Consider the following 21,132-nt stretch of genomic DNA (forward strand, 5'->3'; position numbering starts at 1 on the left):
CAGAAACACAAGACTGAGAGCCTGTATCCGCTCTTACTATAGGTCTGACCTGAGGACAGGGACTTGAGCGGATTCGTGTTCTGCCTGACAATGGAACACCAGACACCTAACAGAGATGTGGGCATCAGGCTCACGTGCAGCCCTCAACCCTACAACAAAGAGTAGTTCTGGAGAAATGTTAGTTCTCATCCTACCTCAGTCAGAAACAGAACAAAGTCCCCCAAATCAAGAGGAACTGCAGGGGAGAAAATTTTCTATTAGAACATTTGGAAATAATGAGAAGGGAAACATCACAAAAGCCAATACACAAGACCAGTCTTGGATACAGCTAATTATTCCGGAAAAACAGTATCAGGAATATTTTTTGTCTGAAGATCTTCATAGAAAGCATTTAATCACATTTGTAATAACATATGACAAACTCCAGCAAGTATCTCCATTTCCTTTGAAACCCATTGAGATAATAATAAAGAGATAAAATTATGAACAGGAACAAAGAGAGAAGCAGAACCGAACAAATTTATGAAGACAGCGCGGGCACGATGGACAGATCCAGAGGAGGGGCAAGGGGAGCACTGGGCCGCAGGCAGCCCGGGCCTTCCCAGGGGCAGCGTGAGGGGCTCAGAGGCAATGGGACAGAGCCTTCCGAGCTCCCAGTGAAGATGGTCTCCGACCTAGAGCTCTCTGCGCAGGCCAGCCCTCAATCAAGTGTGCAGGCGGCAGACGCCATCCTCCCCAGGGGAACGCAAAAGCACACAGTCCGGGACATGGGTCTGTAGCACAGGCAAGAATGGGGACCCTTCCGGGCCAGGCCGTGGCCGTGCAAGTCACTTGACTTGCGGTCAGTGTCCCGTGGGGCAAAGAGCAAGGCCAGGCGGGACGCTGCCAAGAGGAGGGGAAAACTGGGGAGCCTGGGTGGTTCAGTCGGTGAAGTGTCCGACTTCAGCTCAGACCGTGATCTCACAGTTTGTGGGCTTGAGCCCCACATCAGGCTCTGTGCCTGTTTCAGATTCTGTGTCTCTCTGTCTCTCTGCCCCTACCCTGCTCATGCTTTCTCTCTCAAAAATAAAAAAAAATAATAATAAAAAAATTTAAAAAACAAGAGAGAGAGAAGGGGAAAAATTAACTGCCAGACCACCTAAGGGTAGGGTAGAGGGTAGAGTTCTTCTGGAAGTTGTGGAGGGGAATTATTGACAAAGACTCCAAAAACTCAGTGAACAAAAAAAGACCATCATCACTTCCAGGAAAAAATACAAAGTCGCAAGAGACGAGACGCAGTCATGACCTGCTACGTGGCCTGGCCGGAACACTTACAGCTGTGATAACCTAAGTGTGGACTACAGACTTGGCCAAAAACTGTAACTGTAATAACTAAGAAGTACATGGGATATATGGAAAAGAAAAGTGCCGACTTCTTATTTTCCACAACAGAAAGTTAGTGAAGTCTAAAATTGGAAAATCAAAAAACAGGGGCACCTGGTGGCTCAGTTGGTAGAGTGACTCTTGATCGCACGCTTGTGAGTTTGAGCCCCACGTCGAGTGTAGAAATTACTTAAAAAAAAAAAAAAAAAAAAACACTTTAGAAGAAAAAAGAAAAAGAAAATAGCTATACAAGCAAGGCGATTTAGTAACGCGGAGGAGATCATGGTAAGAAATAACCATGGGAACGAAAGATCTCTGCAGAGCAGAAATGGAGGGCGGCGCAAGGGGCTACTGTTTAGTCATAATCTTAGTGACCTCCAGGTTTTTAATTCTATCGTTTGAACGTTAACATTAAATTTAAAAGCAGCTGTCAAATAAGAGTGCTTTAAACACAAAAGGAGTCACAAACGTCAACTGGACAACTGTCACTAACAAGCACTAACTTGCACATTTGCCTGAATCTGTAGTTAAGTACCAGCGGCCGACTGTGAGAAAGACAGACGCGTCCCACCTGTCCCTCCGACAGAAACAACTGCTCATTTCTCTCCGGCCTCACTTCCGGCTGGTCCCCAAGACAGTACTAGGATCCCCCCCCTCCCCCCCCCGCCGGCATCCACTGTCGCGCCACCTTCCACACCGGAGACCGGCTGTCGTGTGAGCCGCAGAGCGTGGCGGAGGCCACAGCACGGACTTCAAAGGCCACCTACGAAAGTTCTCCAGCCTCGGCCTTGCTCTCCCGGACTCACTCCGGGGGAAGCCAAAGCCCGTTCGGAGGGCAATCCCGCGGCAGCGAGGAGGGGCCCGTGACGGGTAAAACCGGGGCCCGGGGCCAGCGTGCGAGCGGGGCTGCACTGCCCCGGGGGGCAAACCCTCCGGCCCTGACCATTCAACTGAGCCACCCTCAGGTCCTGACCCACAGGAGCCAGGAGAGGTTAACGCGTGTTTACACACGTCGTCCTTTAGGCACAACGCTTTCAGGCTGTTAGGCAGTAAAAAGTCCTACAATTCTCCTCCTCAACTACTCTAACAGTGACACATGCAGCTATTTATTCAGGACCCACTCAGGAGAGGTTGAGGCGCTCTGCCTACGTCATCTCGTTCAATCCTCAGAGCAAGCCTCTAGGTAGACAGCCCAGAGCCAGAGCCACGGCCACAGGGGGCAGCCTAGCTGGTGTGGAAAGCCGGGTGCAGACGCTCTAGTTAGCCCCACACCCCCCTCTGAAACAGGTGCAAAGCTCAGGAAGGCCCCCAGGGTCTCCTTCCCTTTCTCCCTGCCCCCTCCACGCGCACACTCCTGCTCCCACCAAACCATCTTTAATTCAAGTCCGCGCACCTCAGGGCCTTGCTGATCCCCACTCACCCGGGCGGTTCTCCAACACCGGGGAACTTCACCTTCTCTGCCCCCCGCGCCGCCCACCCACGGACCCCCTCACCTTCGCACTTCAGGCCCTACTCGCTTCCCAGACCCCCACTCACTCGCCCCTTCGTTCTTTCATCCTAGCGGCCGCCAAAACACCAACGTGTCCTTCGGGCAGCGAACCCCACACCACTTCCTAAGAACTCTTCTTCCTGTTTCAAACATAACATCACCGTTGGGGCGCCTGGGTGGTTCGTCCAGTCGGTTGAGCGTCCTACGCTTGATCTCGGCTCAGGTCATGACCTCAGAGTTTGTGAGTTCGAGCCCCGTATCGGGCTCTGCGCTGACAGCGCAGGCTGTTTGGGATTCTCTCTTTCTCCCTCTCGGCCCCTCCCCTGCTCACACTGTCTCAAAATAAACTTAAAAAAAATAATAACGTTACTGAGGCATATCTTGCCCATCGTGAAAATCACCCTCTCCAAGCACAAAATTCAATCCTAGATTTACTGAGTTGTACAATCAGCACCTGTTCTAGAACATTTCATCACTCCATCGGCCCCTCCCACCCATTGGCAGTCCCTGTCCTCTCCTCTCCCACCTCAGGAAACCACACAGCCACTTCTGTCTCTAGCTCTGTTGTCTCTGGCTCATCTCATACTGACAGAATCATACAATCAGGTCTCTCAGGGTGTCCGGCTTCCTTCACTGAGCGTGCTCCCGAGCGCGTCCACGCAGTAGCACGTATCTGGAGACAATTTCTTTTAACTGCTGAAGAGCATTCAAGGTGTACATGCCGAATTTTGTCCATCCGTTCACGCGCTGAAGGACAGTTACACTGTTTGCAATTTTTAGCCATCATGAATAACGCCACTCGGATCATTTGCAGATCTTTGTGTGGATAACTGTTTTTATTTCTCTTGAGAAGATTCCTAAGAATAGAATCGCTCGGTCATATGGTAAATGTATGTTTAACATTTTAAGAAACTGCCAAGCGGTTTTCCAAAGGGGCTGCACCACTGTACGTTCCAGCAATGTACGGAGGTCCTCAGTCTATTTTTTATGGAATACCCGTTCCAGGGGGTGTGAGACAGCTCGATGTGGTTTTAATGGCGGTGACACGTGAGGGAGGGAGAGAAAAAGAAACCCACAGTAACGGGATAAACTGGAAGCAGCGTGAATATGCGCTGCAGCCTCGGCTGGGTCCTCCCCGTCCACCCAGAGGTTCTGCCGGGTCTCTCATGCCCGTCTCCCCGATCTCCCCAATAATCCGCACGTCGTCCACTCTCCTTACGTCTACTCTCCGCTTTCCCCGTCCAAGACCCGGCCCCACACCCCACCGCAACCCGTCCCGCTACACCCACGCGCACGGCCACCTCGGGGTTACTCCTCCCTCCCGAGAGGGAGAAAGAGAGAATCCCAAGAAGACGGCCGCGCAGCTCCCGCTAAGTGCCAACCTCCCTGGAGGAGCTCCGCCTCCCGTCCCTGTGGGCACACCTCAGCACCCCGAGTCATCCGTCACCCTGTCTCCTTCGCCTGCGATCTGGCCCTTTCTTTCGGGTTCTTCCAATGAACAGCCTCTAGCTCCAGGTCACACACACACGGCCTCCGAGTACTTCCTTCTTCAAACTCTCAGTGAAGCTTTCTGAGAGTCACTTAGATTCCCAACGTGCACTTCTCTAGACTTCCACACTGCTCAGCCCACGCCAATCCGATTCCTATCCTCAAACGCCGATAAAACAGCCCCTCTCAGAAACGCTCAACAGGGCTACTCATCCCTCCCTCCTGAAACTCTCCCCGACACGTTCCCACAACGCCATTCCGCTCGTCTCCGTGTCTCCCGCCTCACATTTCGGCATGACTCCCGAGCACACGCAGTAATGGTTCCAGACTATTCTTTAAACAACGGTGAAACCGTGAATAGCCCTGGAAGACAGACAGCGCCTCCTTCTGGAGCAAAGGGCAGGCACGCCTACTCTCCATTACAACAGACCTGGGTTCCCTAAGTCCGAGCTCCCTTTCTGAAACACAACCATTCCGTGCGCGCGCCATCACCTGGCCCTCTTCAGAGTCACCTGTAGGAACAGCGGCCTGCGTGCTGGTACTACGGATCCCGCTTTGCTGTGGGTAACGAGCCACCTGTTGTCTCTGAGAGTCTCGTGTCTTCCGTCAGCATCTATGAAAGTACGTCAGGCTAAATTTTAGATCCTTTCCAGTCCTTAACACCTTCTGGCAGGACTGTCTGGGTTTCCTGGCCAGACTCTACTCCTCTGCCTGATGTATATACATAATATATATATATATGTATGTATGTATGCAAAGCAAGCTCTGGGTACCAACATGGAGCTCAAACTCACAACCCTGAGAACAAGAGTCACACGCCTGGGGGGCCTGGGGGGCTCAGTCGGGTAAGCGTCCAACTCGCGATCTCGGCTCAGGTTGTGATCTCGTGATTCACGGGATCGAGACCCGCGTCAGGCTCTGCGCTGACAGAGGGATTCTCTCTCTCTCTGAATAAGCAAATAAACTTTAAAGGAGTCACACGCTCTATTCGCTGAGCCAGCCAGGCCCCAGTACCTCAGACCGCAGTCCAGACTGAGAAAGAGGGCTAAGGGGGTGGAGAACCCACTGGAGTAGCTAGTGGTCAAGGCCTGACCTGTGCCACCTAAAAGGCCAAATCTAGAACACAAAACGTCAACAAAAGCAAAGTTAAAATCAACAGGCCCTCGGACAAAATGTGGAGGGGGAGTGAATATGCAGCTGGACCCTGAACGATAGAGTCACGTTAGGTAAAAGTAATCCTCAGCAAGTTCCGCACCGTGTGTAAACTTTACAAGCAAACTATTTTGCCGCTAACCCAACTCACAGCCCTTTCCAGAGTCCAGTGCAGAGACAAGATCAGAAAACACGGACTTGTGCCCCTTCTAGCAAGAGAACTACTCCAGCAACAGACCTGTGACAAGCCAGCCAAGCTAGGTTAAAACTATAGGCGGAAGAGGGGCGCCTGGGTGGCGCAGTCGGTTAAGCGTCCGACTTCAGCCAGGTCACGATCTCGCGGTCCGTGAGTTCGAGCCCCACGTCAGGCTCTGGGCTGATGGCTCGGAGCTTGGAGCCTGTTTCCGATTCTGTGTCTCCCTCTCTCTCTGCCCCTCCCCCATTCATGCTCTGTCTCTCTCTGTCCCAAAAATAAAAAAATAAATAAAAAAAAAAAAAACGTTGAAAAAAAAAAACTATAGGCGGAAGAAGTCAGCCACAGGTACAGTCTTAACTGGCTGGTAAAACAATCATCATGTAACGACCAGCCGCGGCTACACTGGGCATCACATAAAATGAGTAGGTGGGCTACAGAGACAGACGACTAGAGGGTACACATTCAAAAAGAAACACAGATAAAAAGACTGGCAGCCTTCAAGTGACATTCAAAAAGAAACACAGATAAAAAGACTGGCAGCCTTCGAGTGACTGACGGCTTTCTTCCTTCGTCTTTGGATGTGTGGAAACCACATCTTTCCTTGAGTTTTTGTTCCTTAAGTCAAGGGTAAAGCCTGGAACACGCAGTACACAGCGAAAAAGAAAAATGCTGATGAAGGTGAAGGGAATGGCACGCTTTCAAACCAATGAAGCTAATGACAAGCTTGCATCAAAATTTAAATATCACACACAGCAGCTTTATTTCTAAATAGGGAAGAGCTGGTGAGAAGCTCACCAAACTATTATGCATTCCCACAGGCAGTACGGTGCAGCCGCCGGAGGCTGCTGAAGAGTATAGGTCTCCTTGCTACCTGAACTCACGCTCCCAGACTCAGAAACCAGAGGATCAGATAGCAAGGGATACTCGTATTCCAAGGCATGGAAAGATGCTCGTGATACAGCAAGTAAACAAACAAAAAAAGGCTACGAAACCACACACGCCGTATTTCTCTTAAAAGCAGCACATTTATATGTATCTGTACCCGCACGTTAAAATGACAGTTTCTGCACTGCCTGAAGTGTTGTCTTCTTGCGTTTTCTCATACCCAATCTAGTTTCTTATAAACAATAAAAACTCTCCTAAAAAACAGGCTTTTTCAGAGGCTAGGTTGGGATGTGGAAAAGTAAGCCTCGGCTCTACTACAGGACAGTAGTGAAGCAGTCAGGAAGGGCAAGAGGGTGAATGAGCTGGCCTGAAATAAAGAAGGGGCCCGGGGCTCTACTCCAGCCAAACACCCCGTGCTCAGCGACGGCCGCTCTGAAACGCTCACCACCGCCAGGCCAGTCTTTGCACTGTCCTCCCCCTTCCTCAACACTTCCCCTTCCGTTTGTTCTATTAACGGCTGACCGTTCTCACTCCCTATGTGCTGACTGTCCTGCATGACCCGTCTGTTCAGTATTAATTCAAGTCCTAGTTCCTTCAGAAAGCAGTCTGACTGTCCCAGGGAACAGTGATTTCTCCCCTCCTTGGAAACATCCAGAGATCTATGTGACAGAGTTACTCAAAATCTCGAAGGCTGTAGGCATCGGAGCGCCTGACAGGCAGCTCCCAATCACTAAAAAGGCGATTTGCCAAGGAACTTATAGAAGATCGAAGTGAAATCAATGTGCAGGATGTGTCCACTTCCATAGACACACCATGAGTATAAACCTGGGAAGCAAAAAGATCAAACGGCAATAAAACAAAAAAAAACCCACAGAAGTGAAGTCATTTATGTTGTGCTCTATGGAAAGACAGACCGAGTAAGAAGAAACCAGGCTGGCTCACTCCCCAACCACTTCAACCCTTTCTCCCTTGCCGCATCTACTGTAAAAGCTGGAAAGCCACCTGTTCTGACCTTCAGCCTCCCCGAAGTGGACAGCGGCCACCGACCTGGCCAAGGAGATACAGGCAAAAGCAGAGGGCTTTTCTCCCTCTGCTGCCCTTCAAGCTGCCGAGGACATGGACAATGTCTGGAGGTGCAGTGGCTCTTTGTGACCAAAACAACGAAGGCAAAACAGAAAAAAAAAGAAGCCTGGATCCTTGCTGGCACTGGTGCTGTAAGGTCCCCGTCTGCCCAAATCTAGAGTTCCTGTCACACGGGAGAAACCACCTGTTTGCTGAAGTCACTGTACAGCAGGTTCTCAGCTCGACGCAGGCATTCCTGACACAGCATGCAGGGAGCTCAGGAGAGGGGCTCGCAAGAGTTAAGTCATTACAGCTGTCATTCTCCACCTGGCAGGCATCAGAATGAGGGACAGGAGCAGAGAAGACCGTGGTCCCAAACCCCGGTGACTACGAAGCGGGGTCCCCTAAGCACATCTCTGGAAGGCCATCCAACATGGTCCCTCCAGAAGTGCAACAAAGCCTCTTTGTTCTGATGATAAACAAGCAAAACAACCCTCCACTGAAGCGACTCCTCTCTTCCCAAGTCACTTCTTTCCGATTTTATTCCCCCAAGTGAGGACTAAGAAGGTACTAATTATTAATAAACCTTTCCTAATAACCACTCCATGAATAAAACAGAACTTTAATCCCATGGAAATAAAAACCAAATTTCTGTTTTGAAGGCATTTGTATTTACAGGTGTTTTATTATTTTTTTCATGGTTATAAACACCTCGGTGTTCTGGAACTCAGTTATCCGGATGGCCACGAAAACTTATTTTCCAGAGAAAATTTAGCTTTTGTGTTATTAACCATTCTCTTTCAAAACATTTTAGTTATTTTTGATAGTTTCCTACTGATTGTCTGCATTTTGGAAATACAGGCCGTTTTCAAATGGGCACATTTCCACAAATTATCCACAGAAAGAATTCATACTTAATTTTTAAAATATCCGCACATATGTTCTTTCAATCATTAAGCTATAAAATATGGGTTAAGAAACTTCTAGGCCAGAATCACTAGATATTTGAAAGTAAAGGGAAACAGAAGATCTTTCTTATACATAAGCACTTTAGCTGTTCCCTGTTCAAGATTTAAAAATTCACCATCACTGAAAGAATAAAAGAAATGTGAATTAAAGACATACGACACTAAGAAAACCACCAGCCTCTCCTAATACAAACCACCGCACCCAAAGATGTAAGGTAAAGGGTACTGCTCCCATTTTGGAGAACCTTTTATTTTTAAAAGGCAACCTGGTTCTAAGACAGGTTTCTTCTCCAAAAATTGAAATATTCTCATGATGGACACAAAAAACTGCCAGTGGCAGTCTACAATATTTAGACACATCAAAATCTACAGGAAAATCACAAAAGCAATCTTCTTAAAGACTAGAAGAAGAAAAGATTAAAAGAAAAGCTCCCTCCAAAATGCACTGCAATAGATTTCGCATTTATCTTTTCAGTAGTTTTCACTGAAAAATCCAAACAAACAAAAACCACTCTTCCAAACAGGTCTTCTCTTCATTGGCTGGTTCAGTTTTCAATTGTCCATAGAGTCAAGACTTCCATCAGATACCCTAGGGTTGAGGCAAATTCAGTCTTCTGAGCTCTCAGTGAAGGGTCTGACCGTGGTCAGGCACCTGCAAAGGTCTGGCAACGGTGCTGGTGCACAGGCCAGGGCAAGCCATGCCCTGGAGAACAACTCACATCAGCGGGCCCTGTTGACGGTTCCGATTCAAGTACAGCAGGTAAAGAATGGTGGGCACTGTTCACGCGAAAAACTAAAGCATGGGTATGATAGGTATAGAATATCATCAGTCAGGTTTTGTGGTTTTTTTTAAATAGTTTCTCTGCGGAAAAAAAACCCACTGCTAAATGAACTTACATTTTGAAACGAGAAGTTAAGGTATGGACTTATACCCTCCCTCAAACAAAAGTCCCAACAGGAGATTTTAAAATGTTACAGGTATGTGTAGGCTTACCTGTTACAACATGGTGGGAGTAAATTTAAAATTTCTTCAGCTGAGCTTAACAAATGCAGTTTTATTATTGGAAACTAAATCCCTCCCCCCCACCCCGAAAATTTAAGCAACATTACCATACTTGGTGCCTCCAAGTCTAGGTACATTGAAGAACTTCTTACGTGAGCTGTCATTTAATGTTTCGATAAGGTACTCAAAGGCGTATCCTGAAAAAAAATTATAGTTTCATGAAACACAGCTACTAAGTACCTTAATGCAAAGTGAAAACAAACAGAAACCAGCTTTGTCCGTTAAAATCTTCTGCAATGGTGGAAACGTTGCATATTTGCAGTGTCCAATAAGGGAGCCAATCAGCCACATGTGGCTACCTGAAATGCAGCCATAGCCATGGAGGAAATGAATTTTAAAACTTAATTTTAATTAATTTCAACCTAAATAAGCACGCACGGCTAGAGTCCACTGTATTGGACAACAAAGTTCAAAGCATGATTCTTGTCACATAAAAACAGGTGAAGTAACGAACTCCCGAAAGGTGGCAATAAAGAATATCCAGAGAGGAGAAATAAGAATGATTTAAATGATGTACAGGCGTTTGTTTGGGGGAGGCCCTGTCCTGAAAAATGCTAAGTACAGATAGAACACTCTGAGAACGCCACAATGACAAGGGTTGGGTTTTTTGGTTGTTTTTTTTGTGTTGTTTTTTTTTTTCAAATAATCGAAAGAGATTTTTACAGAGTGTTGGGCAACATGGATAAAATCAAAACCACACGAAAACAAGAAACTTGTCCGGTAAGACCCTGCCAGGTCTGCAGACCCAAAGTACAAACGAACAACAGAATTTCCCCCTAAAGGAGAGTGAAGCGAACCAAGAAGTCAGAGACCCGGGGGTCTCCGCGGAGCGTTCCCAGCTCGCACCGTTCCCGGGAGCAGAGCCTGCGGATCTTTTGTGCAGACTCATCGCGGTGGGTGGGCAGGACCCTCGGCGTTAGCACCCCGGCCCACTGTGGGAGCGGGAGCGCGTCCTCCCCCGTGGAGGACGAAGACGGGGGGAGGGGGGTGGGAACCCGCGCCGCAGTGGGTGCTCCGGGACCGGCCGACCGGAGCCCGGCCTTGACCGCTTCCCCCTCCCCCCACCACCACTCCGGGCCGGAGCCCGCGGCACAGGGAGGGGCTCAGCCGAGCGGCGGGGGTCCACCCGCTGAGGCGCGAGCCCCCGGCAGGGAGACCCCGCCCCCACCCCGGCTCCGCGGACGGGGGCGGCCGGAAGGCAGGCGGCCCCTCCCGACCCCGGAGCCGCCGAGCAGCGGCCTCGGGCAAGCGGCGGGCCCCGCGCAGGCCGGCCGGCCGGGGCGAAGGCAGCGGGCCCGGGGCGCGCGGCCCGCCGGCCAGGCCCGGGCGAGCGGAGCGGGGAAGCGCGGCCGCGGGCGGAAACTGACCTGCAGCTGGGGCGTCCATCGCCGGAGACCATAGTATCCCTGCGGGGAGGGGGCCCGCGGGGGAAGGCGGGGGAGGCCGGGCGGGGAGAGGGAGGAAGGCGGGCGGGCCGGCGGGGGAGCAGGAAAGGGGCAGTCTCGCGCAAACACCGCGAGAGCCGCAGCGCCGGGCCGGCCAGCGCTCGCGGGATTTGCCGCCCAACTGTCGCGAGATCTTCGGACGAGGAAACAAAGAAAGACAAGGGGGCGGGGCTCCCGGAAGGCGGTTCTCCTGGCCCCGGAGCTGGAGTTACGGGCTTGTGGCCGCCTCGGGTGTCCTACTGGGCTTGTGGGGTCGAGCGGCATGCGGGTTCCCGTGGGGAATCCCGGGAAACCCCGGGACACCAGGCGCAGGAAAGCCGCCTTGCCCTGCACACTGGCCTGGCTTCACCTGGGCGCTCAGGTGGAGCCCGCGCGCCTTCCAGGAGCCCCGGCCCGGCCGACTGCGGAGCGAGGTCTCTCCCTGCGTCCCTCCGCCTCCGCTCCTCGGGCTCTTGGCCCCCTCGGCCGCCGTACCAGCCTGTGGCAGCCAGGGCCCCGGAAAGGGCTGCATGGGCTCGTCCTGCCTCCCTCGCCCCCCCCCCCCCCCGCTACGGCCCCCACCCCCGGAACTGCCGGGTCCAGGTCGCGTGGCTGCACGTGCTGACCTCGGTTCTCCAGCCTTCCTGTCCTGAGGGGTGCCCTTTCTCCGCCCAGCTACTGAACGTCGGGGAATAAACAGGGCCCTGCTCTTGCGCCCCTTCTCTGAGCTCCCTGACCCACCTCACCGTTTCCCTTCCATGCTGATGCTTCCCAGTCCACCTATAACCCAAACACATCTCCGAAGCCCAGAGGTGTGTATACTAGTACCTACTGGACTCGTCCACAGACACCCCAGACAAAATCTCCAAAACTGAACTCCTCCTTTCCCCCCTAAAACCCAGTATTGTTTTTGTACTGCCTGTCTCACTAAACGTACCACCATCCACCCAGTTGCCCAAGCCAGAAACCCGCCTGTCATCCTTGACCTCTGTACCTTTGATCCATGACCCAAGACCTGGCCATGAGTTTATTCACCTCTCCAACCAGACTCCCCTGCTACCACTGGGGGCTAGATTTGAACGTTTCCTGTCTGGATGACTGTGACAATCTTCTCAAAAAGAACCCAGGACATGAGTGCTATTGTAATCTCCCTTTTCATGAGGATAAACTCAGAGTTAAGTAACTTACCCAACATTATCCAGCGGCCAGGTGCCTCAGGACTTGGACTCAGTTCAAATGGAGGAACAAGTCTACATGTTTAACTTAGTCCGTCATGATCTGGTTGGTATCTCACACCTATTGTTCATACCCTTTTTCAGGGAGCTGATTTAGGCAGAGTCACTTGTCTGTCACTGCAATAATTCAGGGTACATTAAAACTATACCCAAATTACTTTTATTTGTAAATGGGGTTAACTTTTAGGCTCAGATAATTGTAGCAAATGTGTTATTATTTGTGCGTGTGTGTGTGTGTGTGTGTGTGTGTGCGCGTGTGTCCCATCCTAAACATCTGGGAGTGTGTTCAGTGGGGGAGGTTGTCTGATTCTTGTGCAATTCTGTCCTGTGGAGCGCAGGTAATCTAACATTCATTAATTGCCAAAAGTGTGCCTCCACCATGGTAACAACCAGGAACACACTCCCATTTTCTGAATGTCTTGCTGAGAAGAACTAACTTAGATCAATCACCATGTGTTTGTGGCTGGACACACTGCCTTTCTTAAAAAAAAAAAAAAAAAATTATTGAGATTCAATTCACCCACTTTAAAACCTTTGTGATAATTATAGATTTAAATGCAGTTGTAAGAAGTAATAGAGACCCGCATAGTCTTCACCCAGTCTTCCCCAATGTAACAGTACAAAATCAAAATAGGAAATTGACATTGATACATTCCTTTGACCTCATTCAGATCTCAGCAGTCTTACATGGTCCACTCCTTTGCCAGGTGTACGTGGTTTTATCACCCGTGTAGACTCGAATGACCATGGCCATACTGAAGATACAGAATGCTTCCAAGGATCTCTCTTGTTGCCCTTTTATAATCACACCCATTTTCCATCTAGGCTGCACTCCGTCATTCCTGAGCCCCTGCTCAACCACGAATCTGTTCTCCATTTCTATAATTTTGACATTTCAAGAATGTTATACTAATGGAACCGTACTGTATATAACCTTTTGGGATTGACTTTTTTTTTTTTAAGTTTATTTATTTTGAGAGAGAGACAATGCAAACGGGGGAGGGCCAGAGACAAAGAAGGAAACAGAGAATCCCAAGCAGCCTCCATGCTGTCGGTGCAGAGCCCGACGAAGGGCTTGAACTCACGAACTGTGAGATCATGACCTGAGTGGAAATCAAGAGTTGGATGCTCAACCAACTGAGCCACCCAGGCACCCTAGGCTTTTTTTTTTTCTTCCACTCAGCATCATTCCCTAGAGGTCCATCCAGGTTGTTGTATCATTAACTTGTTCCTTTTTATCGCTGAGTAGTATTCCCTCGTACGACTGTTCCACAATTTATCCATCCCTCGTTGAGAAACATTTGGGCTGTCTCCCATTTGGGGCTATTATGAATAAAGCTGCCGTGAGCACCTATGTGCAAGTTTTTGTATAAACGTACGTTTCTATTTCTCTGTAATAAATGCCTAAGAATACAACTGTGGAGTTGTAATTGCATATTTTGTGTTTAAAGACACTGCCAAACTTTCCTGAAGTGACTGTACCATTTTACATTCCTACCAGCCACATATGAGTGATCCAGTTCTACGTTCTTGCCAGTGTTTGGTGATGTCGCTATTTTTTATTTTAGCCATCCTGATAGGTGTGAAGTGATAGCTCACGTGCCTTTAATCGGTATTTCCCTAAGGTCTAGTGAAACTGAATACCTTTTCATGTGCTTAATTGACATCTCTGTATCTTCTTTGGTGAAATGCCTGTTCATGTCTTTTGCCCACTTTGTAATTAGAGTGATTTTTTTTCTTTTCTTTTTTTTTCTATTGACTTTTGAGAGTTCTTTATACATTCTAAATGTAAAGTCAAAATGTGGTCTTTTGTCAGACATGTGGTTTGAAAATATTTTCTCCCAATCTGTAGTAATGTTCGTTGCTTTTTCTCCCTCACACACTGCTTTTTGGACAGAATTGGAGTTTTCATTAGCAAGGAAGAAGAGGAAATAACCGTAAGACTGGGAACCCCCAGTGTCCGCCACATAGCACTAGCCTATACCCTCCATGAGGGCACGTGCCTTATCCGTGTTATTTCTTGCTACGTCCCCAGCATCTAAAATAGTGCCTGGCACAGAGTAGGTACCAAATAAATGTTTGTGGAATGAATGAAATGACTTGTTCAAGGCTGTACAACGGGCAGTACCAGATTAAAAAGAAAAGCTAGTAATTTGGTTCTTCTTTCAACATTTAGAAAATATGTATTCAGTTTTTATTTAGAAGAGACATGAAGAAGTTGACAGGGAAAGAGAAGAGGGCCTCCCCTAACAGGCCAAACGCTGACAGGAACTGTCCGTTGATCCTTCAGCCGGCCCGTGGGAACCTCACCTCTCTGCATCAGTCCAAGCATTTTTTCCAACCACATCCATATTCTTCAAAGACAATTTTGCACAACACATTTTTTTCAAGTTTCCGTTCTACGAAGATGTCTGGCGCTACATCGGCATCCTGGGCAGGATCATCCGTTTTTTTCTTTAATTAAACGTTTTATTTGAGAAAAAATAATTCAAGGACACAGGAGTTATGAGAAAGTTACAATAGACTTTCTTGCACACGTCACCTAGATTTATTTAGTGCTAACATTCGTTACGTTTGCTCTACCTCTCTCTATGTATTTATATATTGCACAATAAGATCCCCAATATTTGGGGCACTTGTTTATTTTTCAGCTTGAGGTGTAATTGACGTATAACACTGTGAAAATGTAAGGTGTACAATGCGACGATTTGATACACATATATATTTGGAAATGATCACTACTGTAAGGTTCATTAACACATCCATCACTTCGCATAGTTACCTTTTTTGTGTGAGAACTTTTAAGATCTATTCTCTTAGCAACTTTCAAGCAACAATAGAGTATTGCTAAGTATAGTCACCCACCCTCATGATTTCTTATTCTCATTCTTCCTGAACCACCCGAGAGTAAATTACACAGATGACAAGCCCTCAGCCCTAAAAGCTGCACCATGTATCTCCTAAAAGCAAGGAAGTCTCTTACACAGCCACAGAGACATGATCACCTTCAGGCAAGTTAACATTTTATAACGCTATTCTCTAACTGATAACACATATTCAAAATTTGCCAGCTGTCCCAATATTGTCCTTTCTAGAAACTTCTTTTAATAATCCAGGATCCAATCTAAGATCAAGCATTGCATTTCGATGTCACATCTCTTTTGTCTCCCGTAATCTGGAACTTTCCCTCCGTTTCACTTTCCTTTACGGCACCGACACAGTTGAACAGTAACGGCCCCCCGTGGGCTCGCCCAGCTGTTTCTTTAGGATTAAATGTCGCCCATGTGCCTTTGGCAGGAAGGCTGCATGAGTGATGTGTCCATTTTACCGCAGCATATCACAAGGCACCTGATTTCGTTTAGTTCCCGTTTAGTAACCAAGCCATCTCTTATCTAAAACCAGGTCACCTATCAAGTGTGAGTCTGTGAGGTTCTAGAGCCCAGGTTTTTACCCATCTGCAGCTTTGTGGCTTGGCACAGTTTCACTTATTGTGAGGGGGGGAGTGGAGGCCCCCACGCCTTTCTGAATCTTCTCAGGATGGCCTCTCAGTCCCTGAGTCCCGAGTCCTGCTTGCTCTTCCAATCTACCTTTTAATTCTACACACGGAGAGCCTCTTCGGTTCTCCAGAGTTCCAAAACAAATGCCGTATGTTGAGAAACCAAAGCCATGATGCGCAAGAACACCTGTCATCCGTGGCTCACCTTGGAAGCCGGTGCTGAGTCTGACTGCCGGCCGCAGCCCATGAGATCAGAAGGGGCCGTTGTACACGGGGGCCGCTCACTGTGTGTTCTGCCCATGTGGCCAAGTGGGATGCAGTGAAGGGCTTCTCCCCTTAGCTGCTAAGGTTAGACCACACATTAAAACGTTTTAGAAACTCACAAAAGCCCCCGTCTATTGCCAGTATGTGGTAAAGACGGTCAGTGAAGTCTTGCAGAACACTATTCCTTGCAACTGTGATAAGATATAAAATAAATGGGAAAGGTGACTATATCTCCTAAAGGAAAAGACAGAATTACCATCAGTAAAATGAGGAGGAGCATAACCCTCATAAATACTGTTATGGGTTAAATCGTGTCCCTCCCAAGTGCATACGTTGAGGTCCCAGCCCCCGGTGCCTCAGCATGTGAACTTATGGGGGAACGGAGTCTCTTCGGGTGGAATTATCTAAGAAGAGATCCCATCAGAGTAGGGTGCGCCCTAGTCCAATGGCTGGGGTCCTAAGGAGAGAACGTAGGCACACGGACACACAGAGGCAGGCGGCCACGTGAAAAAGCGGGACTCACACACCGAGAACACCGCGTGAGCATGAAGGCGGGATTGGGGTGGTGCCTCGACACGCCCAGGAGACCAGGGGCAGGAGCAGGCTGTCCCTCCCAGCCCCCCGGAGGACGCAGCCCTGCCCACCCCTTGGAGTCCGATGTCCGGCCTCCGGGAGGCCCCCCGCCCTGTGGTGCTCTGTTTTGGGGCCACGTTCAGGGAACTGGTAGAAACCTTCTTGGAGTATCCACAGTGTGGTGAAGATGATGCGGCCCAGTGGCCAACCCAGCCAGCCCCAAACTCACCGTGTCACCGTCCCCAAAGGAGTGACTCCACCAGGCTCAGCTGCGGATTTATGGTTGAAGGAAATCTTCTCGTTCCCAAATTCACTTCATACCTGTTCCTACTCCAGGCACAGGCTCTGTTCTTTCCTCCGTCATCAAAGAAACCATAAGGTCCTACTGCGTCAGAATCCCTAAATACCTCCTTTACTGCTGCCTCCGCTTGGGCTGGGGTCATCTCTTACCCGGAGCAAATTGATGACATTTGGCCATGTTCTGACCTAAACAAAAAGGGTTTTATATGGTTCAACCCAACAGTCATTTCCTAGTGGGTCTTCTTGCCCTGCTGCCCTGATCACCCTTTACAGCCCTCAGAATATTCTTCTGAAAGGCAAGTCTGATCATGTCGGCTGAAAATCCTTCAAAGTCTCCCCCAGTACCTGCAAGATAAAAATCTGAATCTCCTCCACAGCAGTTGAGGTCCTTCTGGACCTGACCCTCCCCCACTCTGCAGTCTTATCTCCTGACGCAAGTCCCGTCCTCACAACACCGTTCCCATACAGAACGAGCTTCCCTGGGTTTCCCTGGAAACAAGCTGCATCTGACCTGGATCCGTGCACATTGACCGGCTGACGTCTGGCCGGCCTTTCGGAACGGTAGAGGCTCCTGTTTGTGAAGCATTCACTGCTCGCCTCTGCGTCCCGCTCCCCAGCCTTGGGCTCCCGCTTTCGTGCCCCCCTAGCCCCTAGGGCTTGCCCCTCATAGCACCCAGCTCACCGGGCTGTAATTCCGGGTTTACTGTCTGTTCACTCGCTGCACTGTGACTCCCTGAACACAAGGACCAGGTTTTTACTCTCCCTCCCTTTCTCCTGGCACAGGGCCTGGCACAGGGCCTGGCACATGGCGGCAGCTCCAGAAAGTCCCCTCCAGTAAGCAAATGGATGCGTGAATGAATGAAAGAAACCCGATCGTGCATCTGTAACGGTTCCCAAACTTGTGCAACAGGCAAGTTAGACATAAATGATTCAAATTGCGAAAGGATTACTCTTTAAAAAATAACTTTCTAGGGGCGCCTGGGTGGCTCGGTCGGTTGAGCATCCGACTTAGGCTCAGGTCACAGTCTCACGGTCCGTGAGTTCGAGCCCCGCGTCGGGCTCTGTGCTGACGGCTCGGAGCCTGGAGCCTGTTTCAGATTCTGTGTCTCCCTCTCTCTGTGACCCTCCCCCATTCTCTCTGTATCAAAAATAAATAAACGTTAAAAAAAATAAAATAAAATAAATAAATAAAATAAAATAAAAACTTTCTACAGGAATTCTGTAAACAGCAAGCTATCCTAGTGAATTGCAAAAGATGACTTGAATTTAAAAATTCAATTGGTAGAAACTTGACTCTTGGACGGTTGGTACCCTGGACACTTCAGTTCGGTTCAACCACCATTCAAATATCATCTGTCACGTTCCAGAATAGCGAAGCGGAAAGTACCCGCATTTGAGGAGCTCATCAATAGATGTGCTAATACAGGTGCCAATAAAAATCATGATGGCTAACACCTGTCCAAACTAGTGAAGTGCTTTACACGCCTTATCTCACTGAGACCTTTGTAGCAGCCCCTAAGGCACTAGTTAGGGTGTTTCTAGCTACAGGAAATATGCAGCTCAGACTGGCTTTATGTATTTATTATCTTCTAATGTTTTTACTGATTTTCGACAAAGAGAGAGAGAGAGAGAGTTCGTGAGCAGGGGAGGGCAGAGAGAGAGGGAGACACAGAATCTGAAGCGGGCTCCAGGTTCTGAGCTGTCAGCACAGAGCTCGACATGGGGCTCGAACCCACCAGCCATGAGATCTTGACCTGAGCCGAAGTCAGGTACTTATTGAAGTACTTATATTTTCTCAGGAGCATGGGTATCGGGGCAGCTCCCTTCCAGAATCAGAGGCAGGTACAGCTTGAGCAGTATTCCTGGAAAGAGCAGCCCCAGGACAGCAAACGTTTCTCTGAGGCTGATCTCAGCCTGGCCCCGCGCTGGGGCTGGGCACACAGAGCAGGTTAGGACAGCTCCAGGCTGATCTCTTAGTCTAGACAGGACACAGGCCCTTTGACAATGTGTCCAAAGAGCCAGAAAACAGTGGTACCAGGAGGCAAAAGTGTTTAAACTCCGAAACCTTGGGGATAGGGTATTGCTCAGCCAGCACCGTGCACATCTGTTATCCATTTTCTGTTCCTTCTGCCCCAACTACTATGATTTTCCTTTGGGCAAGTCAATCTTTTCCCACTCTTCATTCACAGACCCACCACTGGACTCATTATCTGGCTCAGGAATCAAAGCAACAAAGCACAACACTTTTGCTGACAAGGGAAGTTTCCTTTTCTCCTCTAGAAGTCGTGGGGAGTAAGGTTGTGACATCTGGAGCTGCTGCAGCCATTTTACCACCATGGTGGTGAGCCCAGAGCCACGGGGTCCACTGTGCAGAAACTAAGAATGAAAACAAGAGTGTGGAAAACAGAATAGATGCAGAAAACCCGGGTCCTGCGTGTTAATCCTTTTAGCTTGTGGATCAAGCCTTTCCTGTTCTCCACAAGAACTTCCTCTAAAGTTTTTTTTTTCAGTTATGTGAGCCAATGAACCCCTTTATAGTTTAAGCCAATTGGTGTTTTAATTTGTTTTTGGTAATTTGCGTCAAAAGATCTAACACTACTTACTGGCTGTGCAATTTAGGGCTAATTACTTAACTTCTCTGAGCTGCACTTTCCTCAGTGGTAAAGTCGGAACGGTAACAATGGCAATGTAGATCAATTCGTGCTGTAAAATGTGTGTGAGGGTTGTGTTAGTCTTCAGCAGTGGCTGTAACAACCACAAATTTAGTGGTTTAAGACAACACGATTTCATTATCTTGTAGCTGCAGAGGCCAGAGTTCTGACACAGGCCTCACCCGGCTAAAACGGAGGTGTCGGCAGGACTACATTCGTTTCCGGAGGCTCCAAGGGAGAACCCATCTCCTTGGCTTTTCCAACTTCTAAAGGCCGTTCTTACTTTCTCGGCACGCACCCTGAAGGCCCAGGGGTCCCCGGGGCCTCTGCTTCCAGCCTTACATCTCCTGGATTCCTCCTGCCTCCCTCTCTCACTTAGAAGGAGGTTATGATTCCCCGGGGCCGCCTGGATCAGCCGGGATAATCACCCCTTCTCAAGGTCAGATGATTAGCAACCTTAATCCCCTTGCCCTGAGGTACGCACGGGTCCAGGGATTAGGACACAGACATCTTTGCGGGGGAGTCAGAGGGGACTGTTCTGCACCCCAGGAGTCTCCCCCGTGTGGACCCATACCCAGTACTCCCTGCATCATTCCCACAGAGTCCGAAGCACAGATGAACCCACTTGGGGGGACAAAGTTTCTGAGGGAAAATGATGCCTAAGTTGAGTCCACTTTAAAATAACGTCTGCCATTGATCAAATACCTCAGACACGGTGCCCGACAGTTTGCGTAAAGTCTTTGCAATCTTCAGTAGATTCAAACCGAATTCCAGATACGTAAGTGAAGTTAAATACAGTAGTAATATTAGCCCTGTTTCTCAGATTGAAACCCTGAGGTTCAGAGATGGGGGCTCTATGATCCCTCGCTGGCTGGCAGGGTGGAGAGGCTTTGACCAGGGCAAAAGAAAACACAAGGTGGGACGGCCCCGGGGGAGGGGGGGGGGGAGTCAGGAAAGGCCCAGAAGGGGACGGCGGAGGACAACCCAGGAGAGCTATCCGGGGAGAGTAAGGGGATCTGGTGCAGAAACTACACTCCACTTGGGATTTCATCAGCTCTGAACTGTCAGCGAGAAGGGGGCTTGCAACCCCTCCAGTGTTGGGCTTTCTCTCCAGGCTCCGCGGGGAGTTATCCCGCCAGACGGGAGGGCCGGGCCCGCCCACACCCTTCCTCCAACGCAGGCACCGCCGGGTCACGACAGAACCTTCAGGACCCCCCCTCAGTTCTGCCCGAAGAACGCCATTTGCGCCCCAAAACCCCAGCGAGGTTTTGGGGAGGGACGGCGTGGGTGCGACGCGACGCGGAGCCTCTGGGGGGCAGCAGCGGGGCCTCTGTCCCTCCCAGCGGAGGAAGCGGAGCCGCCGAGGACGGAGCTCCTGCTGGGCAGCGGTGGTTACACAGGAAAGGAAGAGTAAGGCAGCGAGGCTCCCAGTCGCACCCTCTAACATGGTAATAAAAACAGATTTGTTTTTTCACTCTTAAGACACCCAAAGGGCCCTTTCAGCGCAGCCGTCCTGCCAGCCAC

At 49.5% G+C, this 21,132-nt stretch overlaps 1 protein-coding gene across 3 annotated transcripts in view; it reads right to left on the reverse strand.

Annotated features, from left to right (window-relative positions):
• The window catches only part of IREB2 (iron responsive element binding protein 2), a 46,310-nt gene extending 35,173 nt beyond the window's left edge, over positions 1-11,137 (reverse strand). The window contains exons 1-2 of one of the 3 annotated variants that reach the window (XM_042987837.1): positions 11,033-11,137; positions 9,713-9,802 (exon numbers count right to left, since the gene is read on the reverse strand). In XM_042987837.1, coding sequence (XP_042843771.1) covers positions 9,713-9,802; positions 11,033-11,051 — 109 coding nt within the window. In that variant the 5' untranslated portion in view covers positions 11,052-11,137. Of the gene's footprint in view, positions 1-9,712; positions 9,803-10,462; positions 10,669-11,032 lie in introns of those variants that run through there. The other 2 variants (XM_042987836.1, XM_042987838.1) reach the window with 2 other exon arrangements.
• Positions 11,138-21,132: the final 9,995 nt, after the last annotated feature.

The sequence above is a fragment of the Panthera tigris genome, chromosome B3, assembly GCF_018350195.1.
Source record: "Panthera tigris isolate Pti1 chromosome B3, P.tigris_Pti1_mat1.1, whole genome shotgun sequence".
NCBI lineage: Eukaryota > Metazoa > Chordata > Mammalia > Carnivora > Felidae > Panthera > Panthera tigris.